This window comes from Ambystoma mexicanum, chromosome 7q (assembly GCF_040938575.1).
Source record: "Ambystoma mexicanum isolate Mex_15411 chromosome 7q, UKY_AmexF1_1, whole genome shotgun sequence".
Classification (NCBI taxonomy): domain Eukaryota; kingdom Metazoa; phylum Chordata; class Amphibia; order Caudata; family Ambystomatidae; genus Ambystoma; species Ambystoma mexicanum.
Window position 1 is genome coordinate 176,312,121 of NC_090941.1, and position 21,805 is coordinate 176,333,925.

The 21,805-nt window shown below is 47.0% G+C and overlaps 1 protein-coding gene across 1 annotated transcript in view; it reads right to left on the minus strand.

Annotated features, from left to right (window-relative positions):
• The window catches only part of IPO5 (importin 5), a 1,138,249-nt gene that overhangs the window by 853,636 nt on the left and 262,808 nt on the right, over positions 1–21,805 (minus strand). The window contains exon 6 of the mRNA XM_069640466.1: positions 15,876–15,980. Within this exon, the coding sequence (XP_069496567.1) occupies positions 15,876–15,980 (105 nt within the window). The remainder of the gene's footprint in view (positions 1–15,875; positions 15,981–21,805) is intronic.

Here is a 21,805-nt window from a genome sequence, read left to right on the forward strand (position 1 = left end):
AGGCGTTGTGCGAGTCCGTCACCGACATCTTGGACCCACACTTCCTCCACCCCGCGACCGGGCTTCAAGAGGAAGACATCCCGATAGTTTACTTCCCGAAACCTAACAGGTTCAAAGAACCGAGAAGATTACAACAAACTCCAAAGAGTCGAGGCGTACCGAGATTCATGAAGCGAACATGTTCGCGGAAAAAAACGGAACTGAGGCTACGGACATCGTGCGTCCTACTTATAACATATGGTGACGTCTGCCGTCGGAGCAGGTCCTCGAGGACAGCGTATCGATGCAGGAGCTGAAAGTTTTTCCAAAGCAGCACAGCTGTGGCGATTACCGTCATAGATATGGAATACGTCGGAAGACACAATCCCTTCGAAGCTGAAGTTCCAAAAAACTGAATCTGGCTGGCCACCAAGGAGCTATGAACAGGAGTGCAATTCAATGCATTCTTGAGCTTGCAGAGTGACCGATGAATCAGAGGAAGAGGCAGGAAGGCATATGCCTTCATGTTGTGCCATGGAATCTCGAGAGCATGCCCTAGAGAGGAGGCCCTGAGACCGTTCCTGGATGCATAAAGAGGAAGTTTCCTGTTTGTGGCAGTCACAAAAAGGTCCACTTCTGGAATGCCCCATTGGCAAGAGACGGAGGACTTCCATGTTCAATTCCCACTCGTAGCTGGCCGCCGTATGCCGACTGAGTGAGTCTGCAGTCACATTGAGTTGTCCCGGAATGTGTACCGCCAGCAGCCAAATGCTGTGCTGGATGGTCCATTTCCAAACCTGAATGGCAAGGTCCACAAGAGGTGGTGACTTGGTACCACCCTGCTTGATATAAAACATGGACACAGTTGTCCGTACAGACGCGGACCACCCGGTTCGTGATGGATGGTTGGAAAGCTTTCAGTGCCAGAAAAACAGCCAGGAGTTCCAAATGTACATGAAACTGCCTGTCCAGCGGCATCCATAGATTGAACACCTGGAGATGATCGAGTTGCTCCCCACCCCAGAAGGGAGGAGTCTGTGGTTGTCACTTGTGGGCAGGGCTCCTGAAAGGAGGCCCCCACTAAGATTGATTGTTGGTCGAGGACCACCATAGGTCTGCCATCATGCAGGATGTAACTGGAATAATCTAGGAATCAGATTCTGAGGCCTGAAATCAAGAACTCTGAAGAACTAGCTGCGTACGCCTCATTTTGAGACGCGCAAGAGGAAGAGCAAGCACAAGGCCATGAGGCCCAGAAGTCACTGGAACCACCAACCCATCATGTGCTCTGACTGGATGAGGAGTCGACACGTGGCAAATAGATCTGTAATCCTGCCAGCCGTCAAATACACCCTGGAGTCGATAGTGTTCCAATGGAAACCCAGTCTTGGGAGATAGTCATGGAAGATTCCTGCCAATTCACGGACAGCCCAAGATGTAACAGGAGCTGGAGGAGATACTGGAGATTGCTCAAGGCCGTCAGAGGACAAGGGCTGTGCAGGAGCCAATCGTCCAAGTACAGACATACATTTGTATCTGTTTAGATTTTATATCGTGCACCAAACCATAAGGTAGCTAGGAGCTGGAGGACTTAGGGTTACATACAAGAGAAGGCAGGACAAAGTAGATGGGACCCTGGTTACATGTGGGTCGGCGGAGGCCTTGGGTAGCAGAGAGGTTACATGCAATGCATTGATAATACATGTTCGATGAGTAGCAGTACGATAACCAAGTCGTAGTGGTGAGAGGAGAGCCAATTTATTCTGCTCGCTTTGAAGGAGAGGAAGGAGTGTTCCTGTTAGGGGATGGGGATAGTGTTCCAACGTTTGGTAACTTGGACAGGCAAGCTAGCTCCTCCAGCGGTTTTGAGACTGAACATTGGTACCACCAAACTGGTCGAAGGACGATCTGGTGGTGCGTGTCGGTTTGTGCATACAGATTTTGTCTGCCAAGTATCTTGGGCCGAGTTAGTGAGGCATTTGTATGTGATGGCCAGGGTGTGTAGTGTGATCCTATCTCGGATGGGAAGCCAGTTGGCGCTATTTCTGCAAGTGGATATGTGACAGGATCTGGGAAGACCGAGTGCCACTCTTAAAGAATTTTGGAGTACCTGAGTCTATTTAGGTTTTGTTCAGATGTGCCAAGGAAAAGTGTTACAGTAGTCTAGTTTAGATAGGTTGAGTGCTCTAGCTAGTTTTAGACAACTGCTTGCGGAGGGATACGATTTGCAGCTGTAGATCAGTTAGTGTAGGCCATGGATGATGCAACACTACTGACCGGTCTTTTGAGAGAGTTGAGTCCAGATAGACCCCCAATGTTTTTATCTCTTACATTAACACTAACCAAAAGGAAAGCTGCGATGACTGACATCTCTGTAAAGACTCACCTAGCTGAGACCAAACGGGAGCACACAGAACTTCGTGTTCCCCTCCCAGGGAGACCCACAGATACTTTTGATGCGGTCTCCATATCAGGATGTGCATATATGCGTCCTGAAGGTCTACTACACTGAGCCAGTCGCCCTTCCAAAGAGGACTTTATTTGGCAGGGTGTGATCATCTTGAATCTCTCTTGGGGGGGAAGAGAAAGGATAAACTGGGAAAGGTCAAGGATTGTGCGCAGGGCAGCCTGGTTGGGTTTGGGCACTGAACAGTCGAGAGTAGAACCCCTCCCCGAGGGGAACATGTTCCAGCACCCTGAGGTCTAGAAGCTTCTGGACCTCAGCTCTGAGGGAGTGTCTCCCGATCTGTTGGAAAGGACGGTTGAAGGGTGGGGTAGGAGCAAGCAAAAGCCCGCCCGAGTGCTGGACAAAACCCACAGGTCTTCGGTGATGGTCTGCCACGCCTCCAGATGAGGCGAGATTCGTCCTCCCACCCGAGTCTTGTGCGACCGACAAAAAATATCAGGGAGACTACCTGCTCCTGGAGAGGAGGCTGATGGCAGAGAAAAACCAACCACATTGTTTGACGGGTGCTGCCAACCGGAGGTTGATACTCGCGCCCGGTGGAACTGAAACCCTTTGAAGCTACAGAAGAAGCAAGACTGAGACCCTGACCTGTGTATAAGGGGCCTTAGCTGGGACCTTTGCCAGGACCGACAAAGATTTAGCGGTTTGGAGGCACACTTGGTGGGAGGTGTCAATTTCCACCCTATGGCCTTGAGCCGAGGTATCCACATGTGTGCCGCAGCGTCCTGGAGATCTTGTGCCAACACTCTGGCTTCCGACAAACCGGTCTTGAAGTTGCCTAGCCGTAGGAATGCACTCGTGGAAATCAGCCAACTCCTTCCACAGCTTCATATTAGCTGCTGCCAGGATCAGCTCAGTATTTGCTTTGTGAAGCTGCAGTGCTGAGTTGGCAAAGATTTGTGCCCAAAGAGTCCAGAATTTTGTCTTCCTTGGAGAGAATCTGAGCTGCAGCCATAGAAGTTGCAGATGCCAGCTTGTTTTGGAGCGTGGCTGCAGCTACCACTGTTGAGGAAGGGAGCAGACAAGATGCCAAGGCTATCTCCTCGGAGGTGTAAAGCCTGTAACTGGTGTAAATTCGCTTATGGATATGCAGCCCGGTGTCGTGCTTATCCCAGACCCTACAGTGCTCAGCCAAAACGTCCTCCTGGAGGAACAGCCCGGCACGCTCCTATGGTGACAAGGTAAAAGCTCTCGAAAGCACCCCTTCCTGTGGAGTGGAAGCCTCAAGGAACTGGAATGTCGAGGGCCACCACATCCAGAACCCAATCATGACATTTTCTGACAGAGCGGGGCTGCTCTTCCCTATCCGAATCTGCTTGAGGGTCATCCAGCAAATCGGGAGCAGATGGCTGGGCCGCCACAGGTTTTAAAGGGCTATCCTGCTCTACCAGTGTCTTCTCTATGGGAGACAGCGGTGTAGGGGCGGAAGTGCTGTATGCGGATCGACAGGAAGAGGCGGTACCACCGCAGGAGCCACCAGAGCGGAAGGTGGAGCCGGAGGGTCAGTATAGATTTCCTTGAAAAGAACCTTAAAGTACCCTTTCATAGGGTCAGAATGCATGAGCCTCTGAAATTTCCTGAATACATCCGCTGATGAAGGTTTAGGCGCTGGGGTAGGCAGAGTCTTCCCATATGGGGCATACCCCCACGAACGCAATGAGGATGGTTGCCAGGAAGACCCACCACCAATCGGGTCCGCATAGACCAGCAGGGCAGAATTAGGTGGAAGCGAGCCAGTATGTGGCAGCAGCATCCGAACACGCCAGTCATATGAAGGGCGGAATAGATTTTAACATTCCATTTGAGGTGAAAAAGGTTCCTTAGCCTCAAAAGTAATATTCCCAACACCCCCACCGTCGAGAACGTAGGTGTAAGGGAAGAATCCAAAATGGCCACCGTGGAACATGAGCGTTGGGCCGCCATTTTGTTGATGCCTGAAGAACTGCATCACATGTGCAGATGAGGCAATCGTCTCCTCAAGCTGGTCAGGGGACTTCAGTAACATCTTAGCCTTGACACAAGGATCCTCGTCAGAGCTGGTACTGAGGGGGGGGGGGGGGAGCGGGGGGGACAGTGGGGGTCTCGGATGTTTACTTGACATCTTTGAGGTGGCCCCAACAATAGCCTCCAAAGGAGGAACCTTGGCAGAGCAGGTAACAGGAGTTACAGTGCGTGCCCTGGTGTCTGTATGGAAAGCTCCATAAACAGACCTCGTAGCGAACCCCAGTGTCCAAAGCCACAGATTAACTGGCCTGACGTTAAGCACCTGAAAGGTGAACCTCGGGAACGTGTTCCAGTATTGGCAGGTCTGTTGTGGGAACCCTCAAAGAAAACTCTAGTATGCCTATAGGCCTGCGAAGCACCTCAGGAGAAATCCTGGTGGTAGAGCTGCTTGAGCCCCTCCTGGACCGAGAGGACCCTGTGAGTCCCCCGGCCGGGCGCCCTATAAAGTATGGCACTTAGTGGGGCGTCTCCTTTTCGTCTATGAAAAGCTGAAGGAGGTGAGTAACTCGCTGAAAGACGTCCTCCCATCGAATAAGACTGCGTTGGAGTGCCCGGACGGAGAGGGAATCGCAGTAGAAGCACGAATCCCAGCAGTGGTCCGGGCCAAGACACTCCAAGCAGAGAGAATGGGATCCGCCCTACCGAAGCGACTTTTGCATTAAAAACAGGACACAAATCCCAAACGCTCCGGCATAGACGGAGGACAACGCAACCGCAGAACCTGAGCAGGAGAAAACAAAAATACTTCCCGGTGATGCAAGTGCGTCCAGCCCCGACCGCACGGAGAAAAGGACTGAAGGGATATTTGCAGGGCAGAGCTAAGGAGGGCAGGGTTACAGCCATGTGCGGTACCCCACGTAAAAAGAGAAGGGCAAACATTTTTCAATTTATATGCTTTATCAAAAGTGCTCCGGTTCCCATCCCGAAGGATGGCATGGAGGAAAGGGGACGGGACAAATGAGTATTGCAATATTTCCACTAGATAATCTTTGAGACATCAAGGGGTTAATTTTGATGTTCAAGATCTTTCCACAGCTATTGAGTTTAGATCCGTAAGGGTGTAGGCCAAATAGCCTAAGGATGGTGTGCGCTCAATGGGTGCATTAACAATTGACCAAGCGACCCTGGTCCTTTTCTGTTTCCTGTTTGAAAAGATTTACAATAATCAATTTGGATTGATTGGCGAGGTTATGATTTTGAGCATACAAAGCAAACAAATTCAATTTGTGGGCCAAAGGGTGTAGTCGAAACAAGAGCAGATAGTCAAAGGCGATCCGGTCAAACTATGCAAATTGTTAAACTGGAAAGAGGTTTGCTTGCTTTCATGTTTCATCGAGATTGCATATGTAAAGGTTAAAAAGGACTGCTGCTAGCTATCAGTCCTGTTTGACTCTATTGTCCATGGGAATAGGATCTGTCAGGGCCTCCTTCTCTATTGAGCCTAATCCTATCGTTTGTTATGTAGCATCGAGATAATAGCCACTATATGTGAGGGAATTGCAAGGTTAATCTTTTTCCACAATTGATTTCTGATCATTTACATATCACTTTGTGCATGGTAAAATTCTGAAATTGTGGAAAAGGTTAGGGAAGGAAAAAAAGTGATCAGGTTCTCAGAGCATGTGAGCATTTTTCATCTCCCAATGAAGTCTATATTAGATCTTTCCCAGCAATTCAAGTCAAACTTATGCACCACTTAAGAGGGACAGTTAGAATCAAAGTCAATGGGTCAGAAGAGTCTGCAGGGAGCCAGGACAGCCAAAGTCAATTTGAACAAAGTCTATGGAGCTGAGGCACTTCTTTAGATCGCACAAAGTTTAGAGAGTTTGTAAAGAAATCACTGTTGGGCCACAAGCTGTTAGGCTTGTGAAAGAGCTGAGCTCAATTCTGCAAAAAGCAGCTACTGCAATTCTCCAGTGAGATAATGCCATCTACGGACCCCTTAGTCAAGACAGTACCTTAGGTTTGAAGAAGAGAATCCAGCTGGCTTCTGTTCTGGGTGCAGTTTTGCAGTTTCTGGGCCTCAGTCATGGGGACAAGAGGTAGCAGAGCTGGGGACACCTGCACTGCAGTTTGAAGGTAGTCAGCGGCTATGGCTGTTTCCAATTCAGCAGTATCTCGCTGTTTCAGCTACTGGCAAATGCACCACTGCAGATCTTGGCCACTTGATGGGCATCCCTTGCTTCAGGAGTACAGGACTCTGGTGTGGTGACTCGGGCTTGGGTTGTCCTGCTTCGGGAGGGAGCTCAGGATCTTCCTGGAGCTCTGGTCCAAATTTAAGACACTGGATTTCTTGACCCCTGGGCACTCTGTTCCGGCAGCATCAAAGTAGTACACAGTTGGGAAGGTCCTCCAACAAAGTTAGTCTTGTGGTCCATTTTAGGCTTCTCTAGTCGATTTGCTATATCGGAGACCAGATTACCGAGCACTGGTGTGACTCCCCGGGCTTGTGAGTCTTGGCAACCCCATGCCTATGGGGCTGTTGCCACCTTCATCCAGGCCTTCCAATCGTGCCTCATTGTCGGAGCTAGTATAAATGGCCAAAGGACTACTCAAGTACCGACCTACCACCCGAAAACACATCCGCCAGCGGCAAAGGGTCTCCTGGTCAAGCCACTTCACACAAGACTAAAGATACGACTGTCCCTTTACAGACTATAGTGGTAGTTGAAGCAGTCGGGGCTGTCGTGGGCCTTGGCGGCAGCGAAATGCTCCCAACAGGCCTGGACAGCAGATTTCCTTTCTTCGTCAAGATGGCAGTCGATTGAATTGTTGACAAATATGAGCCCACTGTAGCAGATGACAGAGCAACTAGTTGTGGCTGGAGGAGCCGCAGACGGCAGCCTTGCAGTTGACGAAGCCATGGATGTGGTTGGAGGGCTTTCAAGAGGATTCCTTTCTTCGGTGCTTCTTTGGTTTCTCCCGTGATGATACACCATGCTTCCTGGACCTCATCGATGGCACACCGACCCCTGGAAAGCTCACCGTAGACAGGCAAAAAGGCGGAGCACGTACGTCCTGTACTAGGACCTGCATCTGCGGCTTCTCTAGCCAGATAAACCGCCTCGCGCTTGACTTTACAGGTGCTCTCTAGGGGTACATCCTCAGCCAATCTCTACCTATTTTTAGAGCGAGAAGGTTCTGGAGTGAAGCCTTAGCATGCCCAGAGGCTATGCCACAAAGCATCAGTAGGGTCTCTTGGTTTGGCCGAAAAACCGTGCAGATGTTGCATCAGTCCTCATGATCGGGATGCAGAGACATCTTGTGTGCTTGTCCTCCACGTAGATGTTAAAGCCTAACTGGGAGCAAGCTCTTGCCTTCCTCTGACATGGAGAGGCACGAAGTAGGCTTTTATAAATTGGCACAGAGTGTAGACGTCAAAACTTAAATGGCAACTGAGCCCATTACCGGAGCCGACTAGGCATCAGTGGTCTTTGAAATTGATACATTTCTTGTTGAAAAACCTTACAAATATTGAAAAAAGCTCAGATAAACGAGGACTCCCTGCACTGAAACGTGCAGTAAAAATCTGAAGTTGCCCGCCGGGGGCGGGACTCCGGGACATTATCATTGAATGGGTACAGTAGGACGTGGTATACAATGATTGGATAAGAAGGTGAAAGGCAGTATTTAAGCTCTTTTTCTTACCAAGGATTCCCAGCCTAACTGGGAATATTCATGAGCATGTGAATTCATGCCGGAGAACCCATGACTCGAAACTTGTCCAAAAATGCAGATGCCATTTGGATTTGTGACTCCTCATAATAATTTGACAATCAATATAAGATTGCTGATGAATTGTAAAAGATTGTAAAAAGATCACAAGAAATCAAAAAGATTGTTAAATATGTTCCAACATGCAAGTTTGAGAATGTTCAGGTAATTTGATAAATTAACCAAATTTAGTAAAAATGTCAAGATTAAAAATCTTGTATCAATTTAAGTTTAACAAAGGAAGAGCTTGTAGGGCTCTAAATAGAGTGCGCAATATCAACCCCCATCAGGGTTTGAAATTGTAAATACTGGTTCTATTCCATAAGCGGGACAAAGGAGCAACCAACCACAGGATACTGATGGGACAATCTTAAGATCTGTACAACTAAAGGATAGCAGCAGAGCAGGATTGGGGGTCAATGCATTCCAAATAGCAAACTGCGATTGAGGGGTTGGGAGACTGCACCACTCCAGGACAGGGGACCTCTGAAAGAAATACGACAAATATCCCATACTTTGGCCAATTAACTGCACATGCAACCTGTAGAAAACTAATATAAAGGGCAATGGAGTTGTCCCACCACTCCATCGAGGCAGTAGGTGCCACCAACATGGACAGACAATCCCAGTAGGGGGACACCTAGTACAATTAGCAAGAAACACAGCAAACTGGGCAGCGCAGAATAAAGTTCCAGTAGACAAAAGAAGAAACCAGAACTAAGGCAAAGGGCCCAGCCTATATGCTGAAACCTGGTGCTGTGAGGCAAATCCTCCCACAATTCAGATAAAATCAACTGATCCAAGGTTTCTCCATAGATACACAACCTAAGACAGCCTGCCATCCCACCAAGCAGACAAAAGTTAGGGCAACCAGCCAAACTGGTGTACCCTAAAGTTAACCTACTCCGATTGATGCACACAAAATGTGTACTGCGACTGTGGAGTAGGGGTCTGGTCCAAACTACTATGGAGGTTACCGGGATGAGCTCAGTGAGCCCATGAGGCATAATGGCCATTTTAGGCCTGCCATGTGGTCCCAATATTCCAAATATTCAGATCCTTAGTCTTGGCAGCAGTGGCGATTAACTGCTGTAGTCTAAGGACCCACAACTGCAAGCTTTGGGTGACTAAGGTTAGGCGGAAGGGTGATTAGCACTAGAGGAAGGGCAAAAGGGCTGCTGAGGTTTTTGGCAGCTGATGCCCTTATGTCAGGGGTGATGGAAAAGAGAAAAAGATTGTTTGTTAGTTTAACCACAGAGGTGGTGTAAAGGGTGAAGTGGGCTAGGGACTAGTCTGAGAGACACCTACTGGAGGAGGTATGGAGATGGTGTTGAGATCCATTAGGCGAAGCAGTTGATGCGATAGACCAACCGGTTGAGAACAATGTCCTTGAAGCCAAGCAGGAGTAGGTTTAGAGGAAGATCGGATATTCCAAAGTGTGGAATGCTGCAGGGATAAAGTAGAATGGTGATTATGTGGTGATCTGGCGAGCAAGGTCATCGGCCATAGACACTAAGACCTACTCAGTCCCCATGCCAGGTCGGAAACCAGACTTAAGGGGGGTCAAAGAATTTAGATGATTCAAGTAAAGAACCAAGACAGGGGGAACGAGACTAGAGTATCTTCATAAGGAACGGTAAACAGGACGGTAATTAGCTAAAGCAGAGGGGTCAAGAGAGGGTTTCTTAAGCAGGGGGATTACCAAGGCATGTTTCAGGTCACTAGTAATTTGGCCAGAAGAGAAATATTGATGGCCATCGTAATCCATGATATAATCTCAGTTAAGATCTCCTTGAGTTGCAAAAGAGGAATAGAAACAAGGGGTGAAGCAGATAGTTTATGAATAGCTTCAAGAACATTGTGATCAGTGTGGGATATTTTTACCCATGCCAATGCGGAAAGAAAGACAAAAATGGATGTGCTAACCCCTGTGCATGCAAAAATCTGCAAAGCTGGTCATGGTTCACCATCACAAAAGGCTGCGCACCCCTGCCACACAGTCAAAGTTAGGGTAAAAAAATAACAGAACTCCCTGCAGGAGAATGCCAGTGGGTGCCGTTACATGTAACTTGAAGCAAGGCCACAGGAGTGGGCTAAAAACTGAAAATGCCTTTCAAAATGCAGCTTCCCCAACCAATTGCAACCTTCAAAGTGCTGTTTTGGCGCTAAATTTAGTCATTTTACAAGTGAACTATGGAAATTCAACGTATGCTGAAATCACAGATCCAGTGTGGCCAGAAAAGCCGGGCCTCACTGACTGCAGCTAAGAAAAGTGGATTTAAAAGACAGCTTAAATGTGCTTTTTCAGGGAAGAAATGCAACAATTTGCCTGTTAAAAAGCGTGTTTTTGTGAAGGGCTTAATTCCTTTAATTGTAAAAATCCCTTATAAACTCATATATTTTTTAATGAAAGATTTTAAGTGAACCTTAAAGTAACCCAGTTAACTGGTTAATCCTGATAGTGCCCAGCCTGGGAAAGAGGACTTCATGTTAACACCTTGTTGCTACAGGAAGGCTTAATTGATGCTGGAGGTTCTTGCATATTAACAATTAACTGATAAGGCATTCGTCTGGGGCCCAGCCAAGGACAAAGGACAGGCTGAGCATTGACCCCCTTCTGGGGGAGGGGCAGGAAACTTCCCTCTACACCTCACCCTGATCAAAGGGATTTGACAGCTGTGGTCTGTTGAAAGGAGAAAAAAACTGCTCAAAGCAATCTATTTAAAAATGCATATTTGTGATTACATTTTGAAACCTTTAACTTTGCAACATGGAGGACGAATCTAAAAATGTGTAGTTCTAAATCTAATGCTGTCCTCTTTCTGTGGAGACGTTAGTGAACACTGTACTACATAAAGGAACCAAAGTTAGACCAAAACCCAAATTGTGGCAAAACTTGATGTTGCAAATATGATATTGTATACCCATGTTCTAGGGGTAATTGCCCAGATATGTATTGAATTAGAAATTGTTAGGCCAAACCGTTATGATTAAAATTGACAGAATTCCACAGAACGACAAAGACAGCTCACAGAGATGGGAATTGGACGCAAGGATAACCCACAATATATAATGTATGTGTCTGATTTTATTAGGGGGCGTAATTATAGAAATGTGCATTTATGCAAAAGTTAAATTGTAGTTCAATCTGTGAGTTCCCAAAACACAGATGGCAGCTCTTTTCCGACTTCCAACCAGAACAAGTCAAGTGCCTTTGACCACTCACAGTCATGGGGGTGTGGTTTGAAAATCTGCCCGTACCATAAACTTTGTGATGTCACTTGGCATGATAAATATAGGAACTTCACCATAGACTGATTCCTGACTACCACCAGATTTCCACGCAGCACTTTGTTCCCGACTTCTTCATCCTGTCCAGAACTTTTCATCTTGTCCTGATTCCATACTTTGCAAAAACCAAGGCACAACATTTGCTGAACTCTCTTCAGCTACGCCCAAATCCGGAACCATCTCAAAAGAACTTCAGGAATTCCGATCCAGTCTGGCTTGCTACCATTCATGCTTGCCTACTGAACTCATCATCCCGTTAATCTACCGTGTCCAGTGACCAGAAGGGCCAATCCAGTTGAGGTGCAGTCCAAATTGACCAGAACCGCCCAGCGGACCATTCTGCGAGAGGTGCCCTGCTGCCGGTAGACCTGACATGACCAGAACCCCGGCGGTTTAATCTTAATTTACAGTGGACTGTAAGTATAAACAGGAATCCTAGCAACCCATAGTATATATTGCCTTGTCTTATCCCAATCTTAAAACCATCCCATCTTTAACTTCAGAACATCTAATATTGTCTGAATCATTCTTGCGCCAATTTTGTTTCTCATTTGTCTCATTAAACCATAACCCTTTAGTGATTTGGATTAAATAAAGTAATTCCCATACAGAACGGAAACCAGAGTATCATACTTGAAGAGTTACAATCGGACGTGCGTAACTGGAGGTTCACAGGTGACATTGTCATTAATATAGATTAAATAAACCCAATCATTTTTAAAACCGAATTTCTGCTTTTCTGGGTTTTAATTTTTCAAAAACACCTCACTAAAACTTACATAACTGCAACTTCAGAGATAGAAACGTAATTTCAACTCACTTAAACCTAATATCCTTAGCTACATCTGCTACTAAAAACCAAATTGCGGAACAGTATATTTGACATGTTTTTATTAAAAATCGCATAGTGAAATTTTGCCGCAAATTTGCATTTTGCAAAAGTTTTACACGTGTCTTTTTCCATTCAAAGGGTTTAACTTCCTTTCCGATTTAAAGTGTTCAGTTGCTCATATTGTAGCTTATGTTTGTAAGATATTCTGATGAGAGCAACACAACAGGTTCTATTTAAGTATTTTTGCACACTTTTCCTTGTTTCACAAAGCCCTTTTCACCTGTCATTTTAAAAGTGTCAAAAGTTCCAAAAACGTTCTCTTGTTTGGGGAGGGAAGATTATATTCAAACACTGTACTCTGTTCTTATTCCTGAATACCTGCTGATTACTTACACCTGTGTAGAATTGCTCATTTGTGAATTGTGAACTTTGCAGGGGGAAATATTAACCTAAGCGCCATCATTTCACAAATAAAAACTTTTCTTGCGTTTTCTATTCTGTATTAGTATAAGTGAATTCAATTGCTTTATATACTTTCTGAATTGGTCACCACATTGGCTATTGCTGATATATTATATATAAGCTCATTTGATTTGAATTTTAAATAAATATTTACTTGTACAAACCAGCCTGATTCCTGGTCTACTGTGACCTGGGGGTATTTTGAGACGGGTGTGATATGAGTGGTAAAACATTCATAATATTGAACCTATAGACATAATAAATATTTCATTTGTGCATTACGTGCTAGGCGAGACCCGGGTGTGTGCCCGATTGAAATCCTTATCAGTAAATGTGGACCAGTTTGCAGAGGACGAAGAGTCTGATGGGGGATGAGTAGAGAGCGAGGGGTGAGAAGATGCATTAGCGATTATATGACGGATGGTCATGATTTTATCGTAAAACTGAAACACCCGAGGTCAGGATCCCAGAGTTGGCGTTAGCAGGAAAGGACAGTATCTAATAGTGCTTTAGGCTGATGCAGCCTTAGTACTGACGAAAGATTTTAGTGGCGTGGGAGAGAACAAGTCTGCATGAAGAGGGATTGAGATTGCAGTGGGTTTAATATGGGTAGGACTGGCCTTCTTGTTGCAGGCAGGGCAAATGCCAATTGAGGGAGATATTTAAGAGCACAAGGTTAGAAGTGATCGCATCGCCAACTATCAAAGATGGTGCACCAAAAGGATCGGAAAAAGCACATGATTAGTTGGTTTAGCAGATTAGGACCTCAATAGGATATGTGGGATAGTGATTAAATGACTGATGGGCGACAGGATGTGGTGTGAAGGGAAGGATTGAAAGTGTCACATTCTTGCGCATTTGGAAGGGAATTAAGAAGTCAAGTAATCAGCAGAGGATCATAGGCCGTGTTTAAGGATGGTGAAGGGAATGACATGTACTCTGGTCAAGGACAGCGAGCGAAAGGAGACCGGTTAGGAGGATTTGGTAGAATCCTAAACAGCAGTAAAGGCAAGGAGAGAAGGCCACTGGAGGCAAAGGACAGTGATGTATACGCCAGCCCTGTGAATGGGGGTGCATTGCTGAATGTCAGGGGGTGAATAAGCAAGCAGGATTGCAACTGTCCGAAGACAATCAAGTGGAGGAGAGGATGAAGGGAGGAAGTCACTTGGTCAAGATAGGGGGCCATAGTCAGATTTCACTTTTGCTAGATGCGAAAAATGAATGTGTGGACAGGAGATTGGAACATGACAGTGTGGAGGGTGAGGAATCAATGAATAGCAAAGATTGAGTAAGGGGAAACTGCAGGTGTCAGGGTCCGAGTACCAACACCCCAAACTCTTGGTGATGGCAAAGTGGTCTGAGTAATCACAGCAGAGGGCTTGGGCACGCCAGGGATTGTGAATGGTAAATGGGTGAACACATTGGTAGAGTAGAGGGAAGACTGATAGTGTACATTAGGTTGAAGGGGGAAGTAGTAGAGCAGCCAAGATTACATTTAGAGCAAGAATAGAGGCTTGGGAAAAAAGGGTGGAATAGTGCAGAGGGTTAGGTCAAGAGGATAGAAAGGATTGCAGAGACATGGTGGGAAGAGGTTGGGGATGGAGGGTGTGTGTGTTTACTTGGAAGAAATCAATGCAGGTAGGCTGACCTATTGTGTGGGAGCAAGGGGCCAGCAGGCCCCTCATCCTTCACTTCTCAGTACAAGACTCGGACCAAGTGCCTCCAGTAGTGGGTTCGCCCCTTGCCCTCAAGCGATTACCCTTGCAAGTGTAACCCTTGCACTTTGTGTTACATTCGCGTAGATGGGACCACTGAGCAGGACACAGGGCGTCCATTTTTGTACCCCCTTTTCTACTGCATCTTGGTGACCAGGCCTCACTGCGATAGTACGAAACGCTTCTCTCCCTTTTCTCGCAGCGCCCAGGTGCAGGGCACATGGCCCCCACCCCTCGTTCCTACTCGGACTGGAAAACGCTGCAGCTCCATTCTCACGATGAAGCCAGAGGTATTTGCAACAACTAATAAATGTAACATTACTCTTCCTCTGCGATCACTGTCCTGCATGTGAACCGGCATGAACTAAGCCCATAGCTCGTTCATCTCCCCAAATGTGTCCTTGCCCCCACACCTCCACCAGTGGAAACTTACTGCCATTCAGACCCTTTGTCCCTGCAAGGTATTCCTTTCATGTACTAGACCACTGACCACGCCATGATGCCCACCCAGCAGACCCCCCCCTCCCCCCAACATTAGACCCTTGCTGCTGTATATCGTGCCCAGTACTAACAAACGCCACATACCTGAGATTCTTGTAAGCATAAACCCACTCTGGACATTGTATTATAGTGGTGAAGATGCCCAACTTATGACTTGTATAATCCAAAGGTTACAGATGATTTAATACCTGTGTGACTTTTAGAGAGACATGACATTACTGAGTCTTTGAATCACTATTATTTAGTGCATGCATTATAGAGAATGTATTATGTTAGTTTAGACAGTGACCACCCTGCTTCACAGCGACCCGACCTTCACCCATCCGGAGCACAGACGTCCGACATCCACCCTCCCGCCAACCGAGCAACCAAGAGGACGAGATGATGTCCATACCTAAGACACCACCCTGGATGACCAATCCCGGTCCAACGTAGTATCATATGTTAGACGCATCATTGTACCTATAAAATGTACTGTAACATTAAATTTGCCAGAGCGCTCACAGATCTAGATAAACTTCTCCTTGAACTCTCGCAGCCCGCTCTCTTTTGCCTTATTCCCTGTCTGGGGAGTGCGTTTTATTTTCTTGCACGTGTAAGACAGGGGAGGGCACAAACACTATTTTCCCTAAATCATCAAGTGTAGGGGAGAGATTCAGCCATCGCCTTGAAAAAGCATAAAAAAAAATGACATTTCGGGTTTAGAATTTAAAGAAGGCAGAAAAATGTGGCAGGCATGATGAGAAAGATAGTATAACTGGGTCTAAAATCTACCAACCTTCTATTGCTCACAAAGTGTCCTAGGTAAACAACCAATAAAAATGCTCCAGTGTCTTGGTGCAAACTCCCATTCATGCATAAACAAACTAATGAATGCAATGAGGTTAATAGCAACTGCACTGTGCCATACCTGCAAAATACCAGGCAACAGGTCTGAGAAGTTTTTCAGAAGTGGTACATTGTGCTCATTAGCAAGCACAAAAGCAGCAGCTGCCCTCGCAGACAGTGTTCTGATCTACATAAAAAGAAAGTAATTCATTGTAAAACAAACAAATTAAGAAAAAAAAACGCAACTACTTACATACATCTCGCAATGCAAAGTAGTAACATACAAAACAATACTTTTGGTGGGAAAAAAAGGACAAGCGAGTCATTCAATGGTAAACATGTATCAGTTTCAAAATATTAAGGTAAATTGATCAATTGCAATTTCATGTTTGTAAATGTACAAATATAAACTAAAACCAAAAAAGGATTTTGGGGGTGCCCTAAAATAAAAATTGGTCCAGAGTCTGAAATTGCTGGAAGCGACCTCATACTTTTAGCCCAGAGAAGCCTGCCCAGCTCAACACCAACAGCTACTAAAAAGGTAGTTCATCACCCTTTCCAACTGTTGCCATGCAAGCTAGACATATGTAACATTAACTATCTGGGAATGTGTACAAGTATCACCAAGACGACATTTACAGCATAATGAGTAATTTGTAGAAAAATGGACAGTGTTTATTTGCAATTGTTAGAGAAACATGCAACATTCCCATTCAATGGAGCCCCAGTAAACCTGTTATGGGCTTGGAATGCTCGGCTTTTTGGGCAGCAGGTCCTTTTATTTTCACAAACCTCTTCAAGTAGCTTGTTTTTGGGGCCTCTGGTCTGTATCCATGTTACCAGTGGAGGGTGTGTGTCTCCCTTCGATTTATTCACTACTGTACATTGTAACACCATCTTTGGTGGTATTTATTTGCCTGCTAGATTGCTAAATTCGCCACCTATTTGTTATAGGACCGTTTGCTAAAATTGCCTCGTATTATCGGTCATCTAACTGCCAGATTGCTAAATTTGCTTCAGTAACCTCACAGCATTATCTGTCCGAGCCTAAATACTATGCCAAACCGCGACTGTATTCCTACTCTTAACATTGGGTATCGCACCACCTTCGTGGTGCTTGTTCCCAATTGTTGACTACATGCAGATCCCTACACCCGCCACCCCCATTATACCTGGAAACACCTAACCACAGTGCTTTTTGGCTCGCACTGCCCTGCCTGTGCAGCACATCTCGCATAGCTCTACTGGGATTCGCTACGGCGTACGCTCCCATCGAAGTGTTCACCCTCCCAGCACTCCGCACTGCAGCAGGACACGTTTTCACTCGCACAGTGAGCATAGCGAGTCACCTTTCCGGCCTATCACCTACTTAATGTGCATAGGACTCAGTCAGGCCTGCACCCCAAAACGGCAGTCGGCACAATCACCACCTACCTACTCCTCAATGGCCCACTGCCCCATCAATATGAATGCACTACCCTGTTCAGGTGGAGCCTTCATCCCATAGGTAATGGATTATTTAAACTAGGCTGCTCTTGCCACCACCTTACTCCTTGTCCATCCCCTTCTTTCCCAAAACCACCCCATTCCTCCAGCCCGTACCCCTACAGCCTAAAGCCCACATGCAAGGCCAGTTACCCTACCAAGACGGATTCCCTCTCCAGCAACAGCACCCACACTAGCAGAACGTACACCCTCCCCTGCATCGGATCCCCACGGACATATCACCTCAAGAACAGACTGCCACCACCAGTAACCGCTAGGCGCGCCGACTATCAGCACGCTCTTGGCACCACACACCACCAATACCCAGCTTACCAAACTGGAAACCAAAGCACATCACTCCACCCTCCTCTCCCACAGCTGTAATGCAAAGTACAGCCACATCAACCCCAGCTAGGAACAAGAGTAACACCCATACCACCCAGACCCACATGTACCACCACACCATCCCCACTCCAGCGCCTTCTGCCCTGATCAAAGGAGCACTCAATGTGCACTCGCTAGGCACTCATGCCATCGAAATACATGATCTCATCCTAGACCACCACCTTGACTTTTTACTCACACTGAATCTTGGCTGCACCCAGTGTCGGCCCAGCACTCACATTGGCCATCCCCCCCGGACTTCACCATACTCAGATCAGACCGCACTCAGGAGGAGGTCGCCCTCCTAGCCAAAATTAATCTTCAATTCAGATCCCAAGGCTACAAACTACTACTCAAACTTACCATCAATCCCAACACCACCATCAACTTCCTTATTACTTACAGAGCTCCTAACCACCTTGAATCCGATATACCACTTATCATGCCCTACATCAAACCGAACACCAAATTCATACTGCTTGGGGACCGGAGTATAGGATTCAATGACGCGTCTACCACAAAGCAAGTGCCTTGCACTCCTTCCTCTGACATGAACTTCACACACTTGTAAATGCACCCACTCATGTTAAAGGCAGAACACTAGATTGGATACTCACCCTGAAGGCAAGTCTGACCAGCAACACCATTTCAGCCATGAACTGGTCTGATCACCACCTCATCTGCTTCCAAATTCTCACGCAAGGTAGTTTTCTAGGACCTAACCCCATTGAAATAAGAAACATGAAAATACCTTTGCCTGAAACCATCACTCCTGGTCTTGTCAGAGAGACTCTGCACAAACTTGCATAGATACAGACCCCCAACTGCCTCGCAGACATCTACCATACCTGCCTCATGACCACCATTAATGCACTAGCACCAATCAAAACAAAAGTACCACGGCCAGCTAAATGTTTGACGATATGCTAGTAGTGCTAAGGCGCAACAAAAGAGCGCTGGAGCACATCCACACAAAAACCAGAACTATAGATTCTGCTAAAGCATTCCCCACAGCCAAACTTACAAACACCTTAATAGAACAAATAGCCAATGCCCCCAGTAGAATGTGCTCTAGGCTTGAAGGGCAGCTCTCTTGGCAAGAGTAACAGTGTGATGCATTTGACAATCCACCTTGAGACAGCTGATCGAGACAGGATCCCTTCTCTACCAGCTGCCACTGAAACAAAGAACTGTTTAGTCTTCCTCAGTGGTTTAGTTCTTTCCAGGTAGAACATGACTGCCCTGCTCACATCTAGTGTGTGTAGGATTCTTTCGGCCAGGTTAGTAGGGTTCTGGAAGAAAGGGGGTAGTTCGATTGATTGGTTCGCATGGAACTTTGAGATAAATTTAGGCGCAAACCTGGGATGTGTGCGCAGAACTATTTTATCTTTGTGGACTGTAACAAAGGGGACTAGAACAGAAAGAGCCTGTAGTTCGCTAACCCTTCTGATAGAAGTGATAGCCACTAGGAAGGCTGTTTTATAAGTCTGGTCTTTCAGACTTGCTTTATGCATAGGCTCAAAGGGGGCTCCCATGAGCCTGGTCAAAACCACATTCAGATCCCATCCAGGGGCTGGGTGAGAAATGGGAGGATAAATACTCTTAACCCCTTCCATAAAGGCTTTAATCACCGGTATTTTCCACCACAACACCTTTTGTTGTGGTGTAGGCTGACGAGCAGCCAGATGAACCTTTAGGGAATTGAAGACTAACGCAGTGTCCAACAGATGGGTTAGATAAAGCACAATGTGTGTGGGTGAGCAATCAATGGTATTGACGCCCTTGGAGTTGCACCAGATAACAAAACGTTTCCATTTGCTGGCATAGCAATGAAGTGTATTCGGTTTTCTCGCTTCCCAGAGTAGGTCCATGCACCTCTGAGGGGGTTGCAGGTGTCCAAACTGTATGACCCCAGGAGCCAAGCTGCTAAATTCAGAGTTTGTGGGCATGGGTTTAGGGTCACTCCCCCTTTCCTGAGACATGTTGTACGGCAGGGTAGTTTCACTGGTGGGGAGAGGGACATGTCCATCAGGTGAGTGAGCCAGGGTTGGCGGGCCCACATGGGGGTCACCAGTATCATGGTAACTGGTTCCTGGTGCATCTTGAGCACTATCTTGTTGAGAAGGGGAGTCTGGGTGGGGGTGGGGGGAAGGGGCGTAGACAAATTTCCCTGACCATGTTATCCAGAGACCGTTCCCCTTGGATCGGTTCTGGGGGTACCTGGAGGCAAAGTCTTGGCATTGGGCATTCTCCTGAGTTGCGAACAGGTCGCTCTCTGGGAAGCCCCATTCTGCGAAGACGTTGGACACAATGTCCTCGTGTAGCCGCCATTTGTATTCTTCGGGCAGAGGAAAATCTCTGCCGAGTACGTCTGCCAGAAGATTGAGTTCCCCTGGAACATGTTGGGACAACAGAAACATCTTATGTTTAAGAGCCCATATCCAAATATTTTGGGACAGCTTGGATAGCCCTGGAGAGGGAGTGCCCCCCTGTTTGTTTAGGTAGTACATAGCTGTAGTGCTGTCCGTTAGAATCAGCACTGTCTTCCCTTGCAGTTGAATCTGAAAGGCTTTCAAAGCCTTGAACACTGCTAATAACTCCAGTAGGTTTATATGGTTGGATGCTACGAGGAGACCAAACTCTGTGTGCTGTCTGCTGAAGCAGATGAGCTCTCCACCCTGAGAGAGATGAGTGGCTTCCACTGCAGGGGTGGTGAAGGTCATCCCCTTAAAGAGGGTTTCTCTTGACCACTGCAGCGAGAGAACGAGGGCTGGCAAGACAACTACCAGATCTTCCCATTGTCTGCTGGCCTTACACCACTGGCTGTTGAGCCACTCTTGCAAGGGACGCATGCGCAGCCGCGCGTGGGGAACCAAGTATATGCATGACGCCATCATTCCTAGCAAGCGCATGGCCTTGCGCACCATCACCTCCCGACTGGCTACATATTGAGGGATCTGAAAAAACATGTTCTGAACCCTCTCGTTGGAGGGGAAGACTACACCGTCCTTCGTCCGAATTAGAGCTCCCAGAAATTGTTTTATTCATCTGGGGACTAAACTGGATTTCTTTTCGTTGATTGAGAAACCCACACTGGAGGAAATCTATTGTTTTTTGGGTGTTCGAAAAACATGCGTCGAACGAGTCCCCCGTAATGAGCCAGTCGTCGAGGTAAGGGTAAACTGGGAGTGTCTGTGCAGGTGTGCTGCTGCCACTGGCAGGACTTTGGTAAACACCCTCGGCGCCAAGGTGATGCCGAAGGGGAGCACCTTGAATTGGTAATGCCTGTCCGGGATCATAAACCTTAGGTATTTCCTGTGCGCTGGCAACATTGAAATATGAAAGTTTGCATCTTTCATATCCAATGTTACCATGTAGTCCCCTTGTTTCAACAGTGATTACCTCCGCAAGTGTTACCATGCAAAACTTCTGGGATTATAAACTCGTTCGCTGGGCGCAAGTCTAGAACAGGGTGCATGGTAATGTCCTTTTTGGGTACAAGGAAGTACACTGAATAAATACCCTCCTTTACCTGAATAGGGACAGCTTCTATGGAGTCCTTTCACCTCTTGATTCAGGATCTCCAGATGGACCGGTGAAAGGCGCCGGGAGCACAGCGGACTGCATTGTGGAGGTCGGGCGAATTCCACGCAGTAACCGTCTTTAAGACCCACTGGTCTGAAGTTCTCCCCTCCCATGCCATGAGGAAATATAATGCTCCCCCCCTGACCGGGGCGACATGGGAGGGGACCTGGACTTGGTGGTCATTTCTGACCCCAGGCTGTGGCTCACCTGGGATTGGGCCCTCTACCTCTGCAGCGTTTGACCCCTTGAAGGGTAGTAAGTGGGTTTTCCAGATGTTTGTCTGGTGTTGAAGCTACCCGTGCCGTAGTTTTGACCAGCACAGGCTTGCCCTCGAAAGGACCACCATGAGTTATTAGCCCTCTGGGAGGAGGGTTTCTGTGTAATTTGTTGGAGACTAGAGCCTCATGCTCCTTCTTGGCCGTTTCCAAAGCCTCATCCACAGCTTTCCTGAAGAGGTTAGACTCCTCAATGGGTTTATTAATGAGGGAGGCCTGAGTTTCAGGTTTAAACCCTGATGTATGCAGCCAAGCTTGTCTTTTCAGTAGGGTCCCTTGGGCC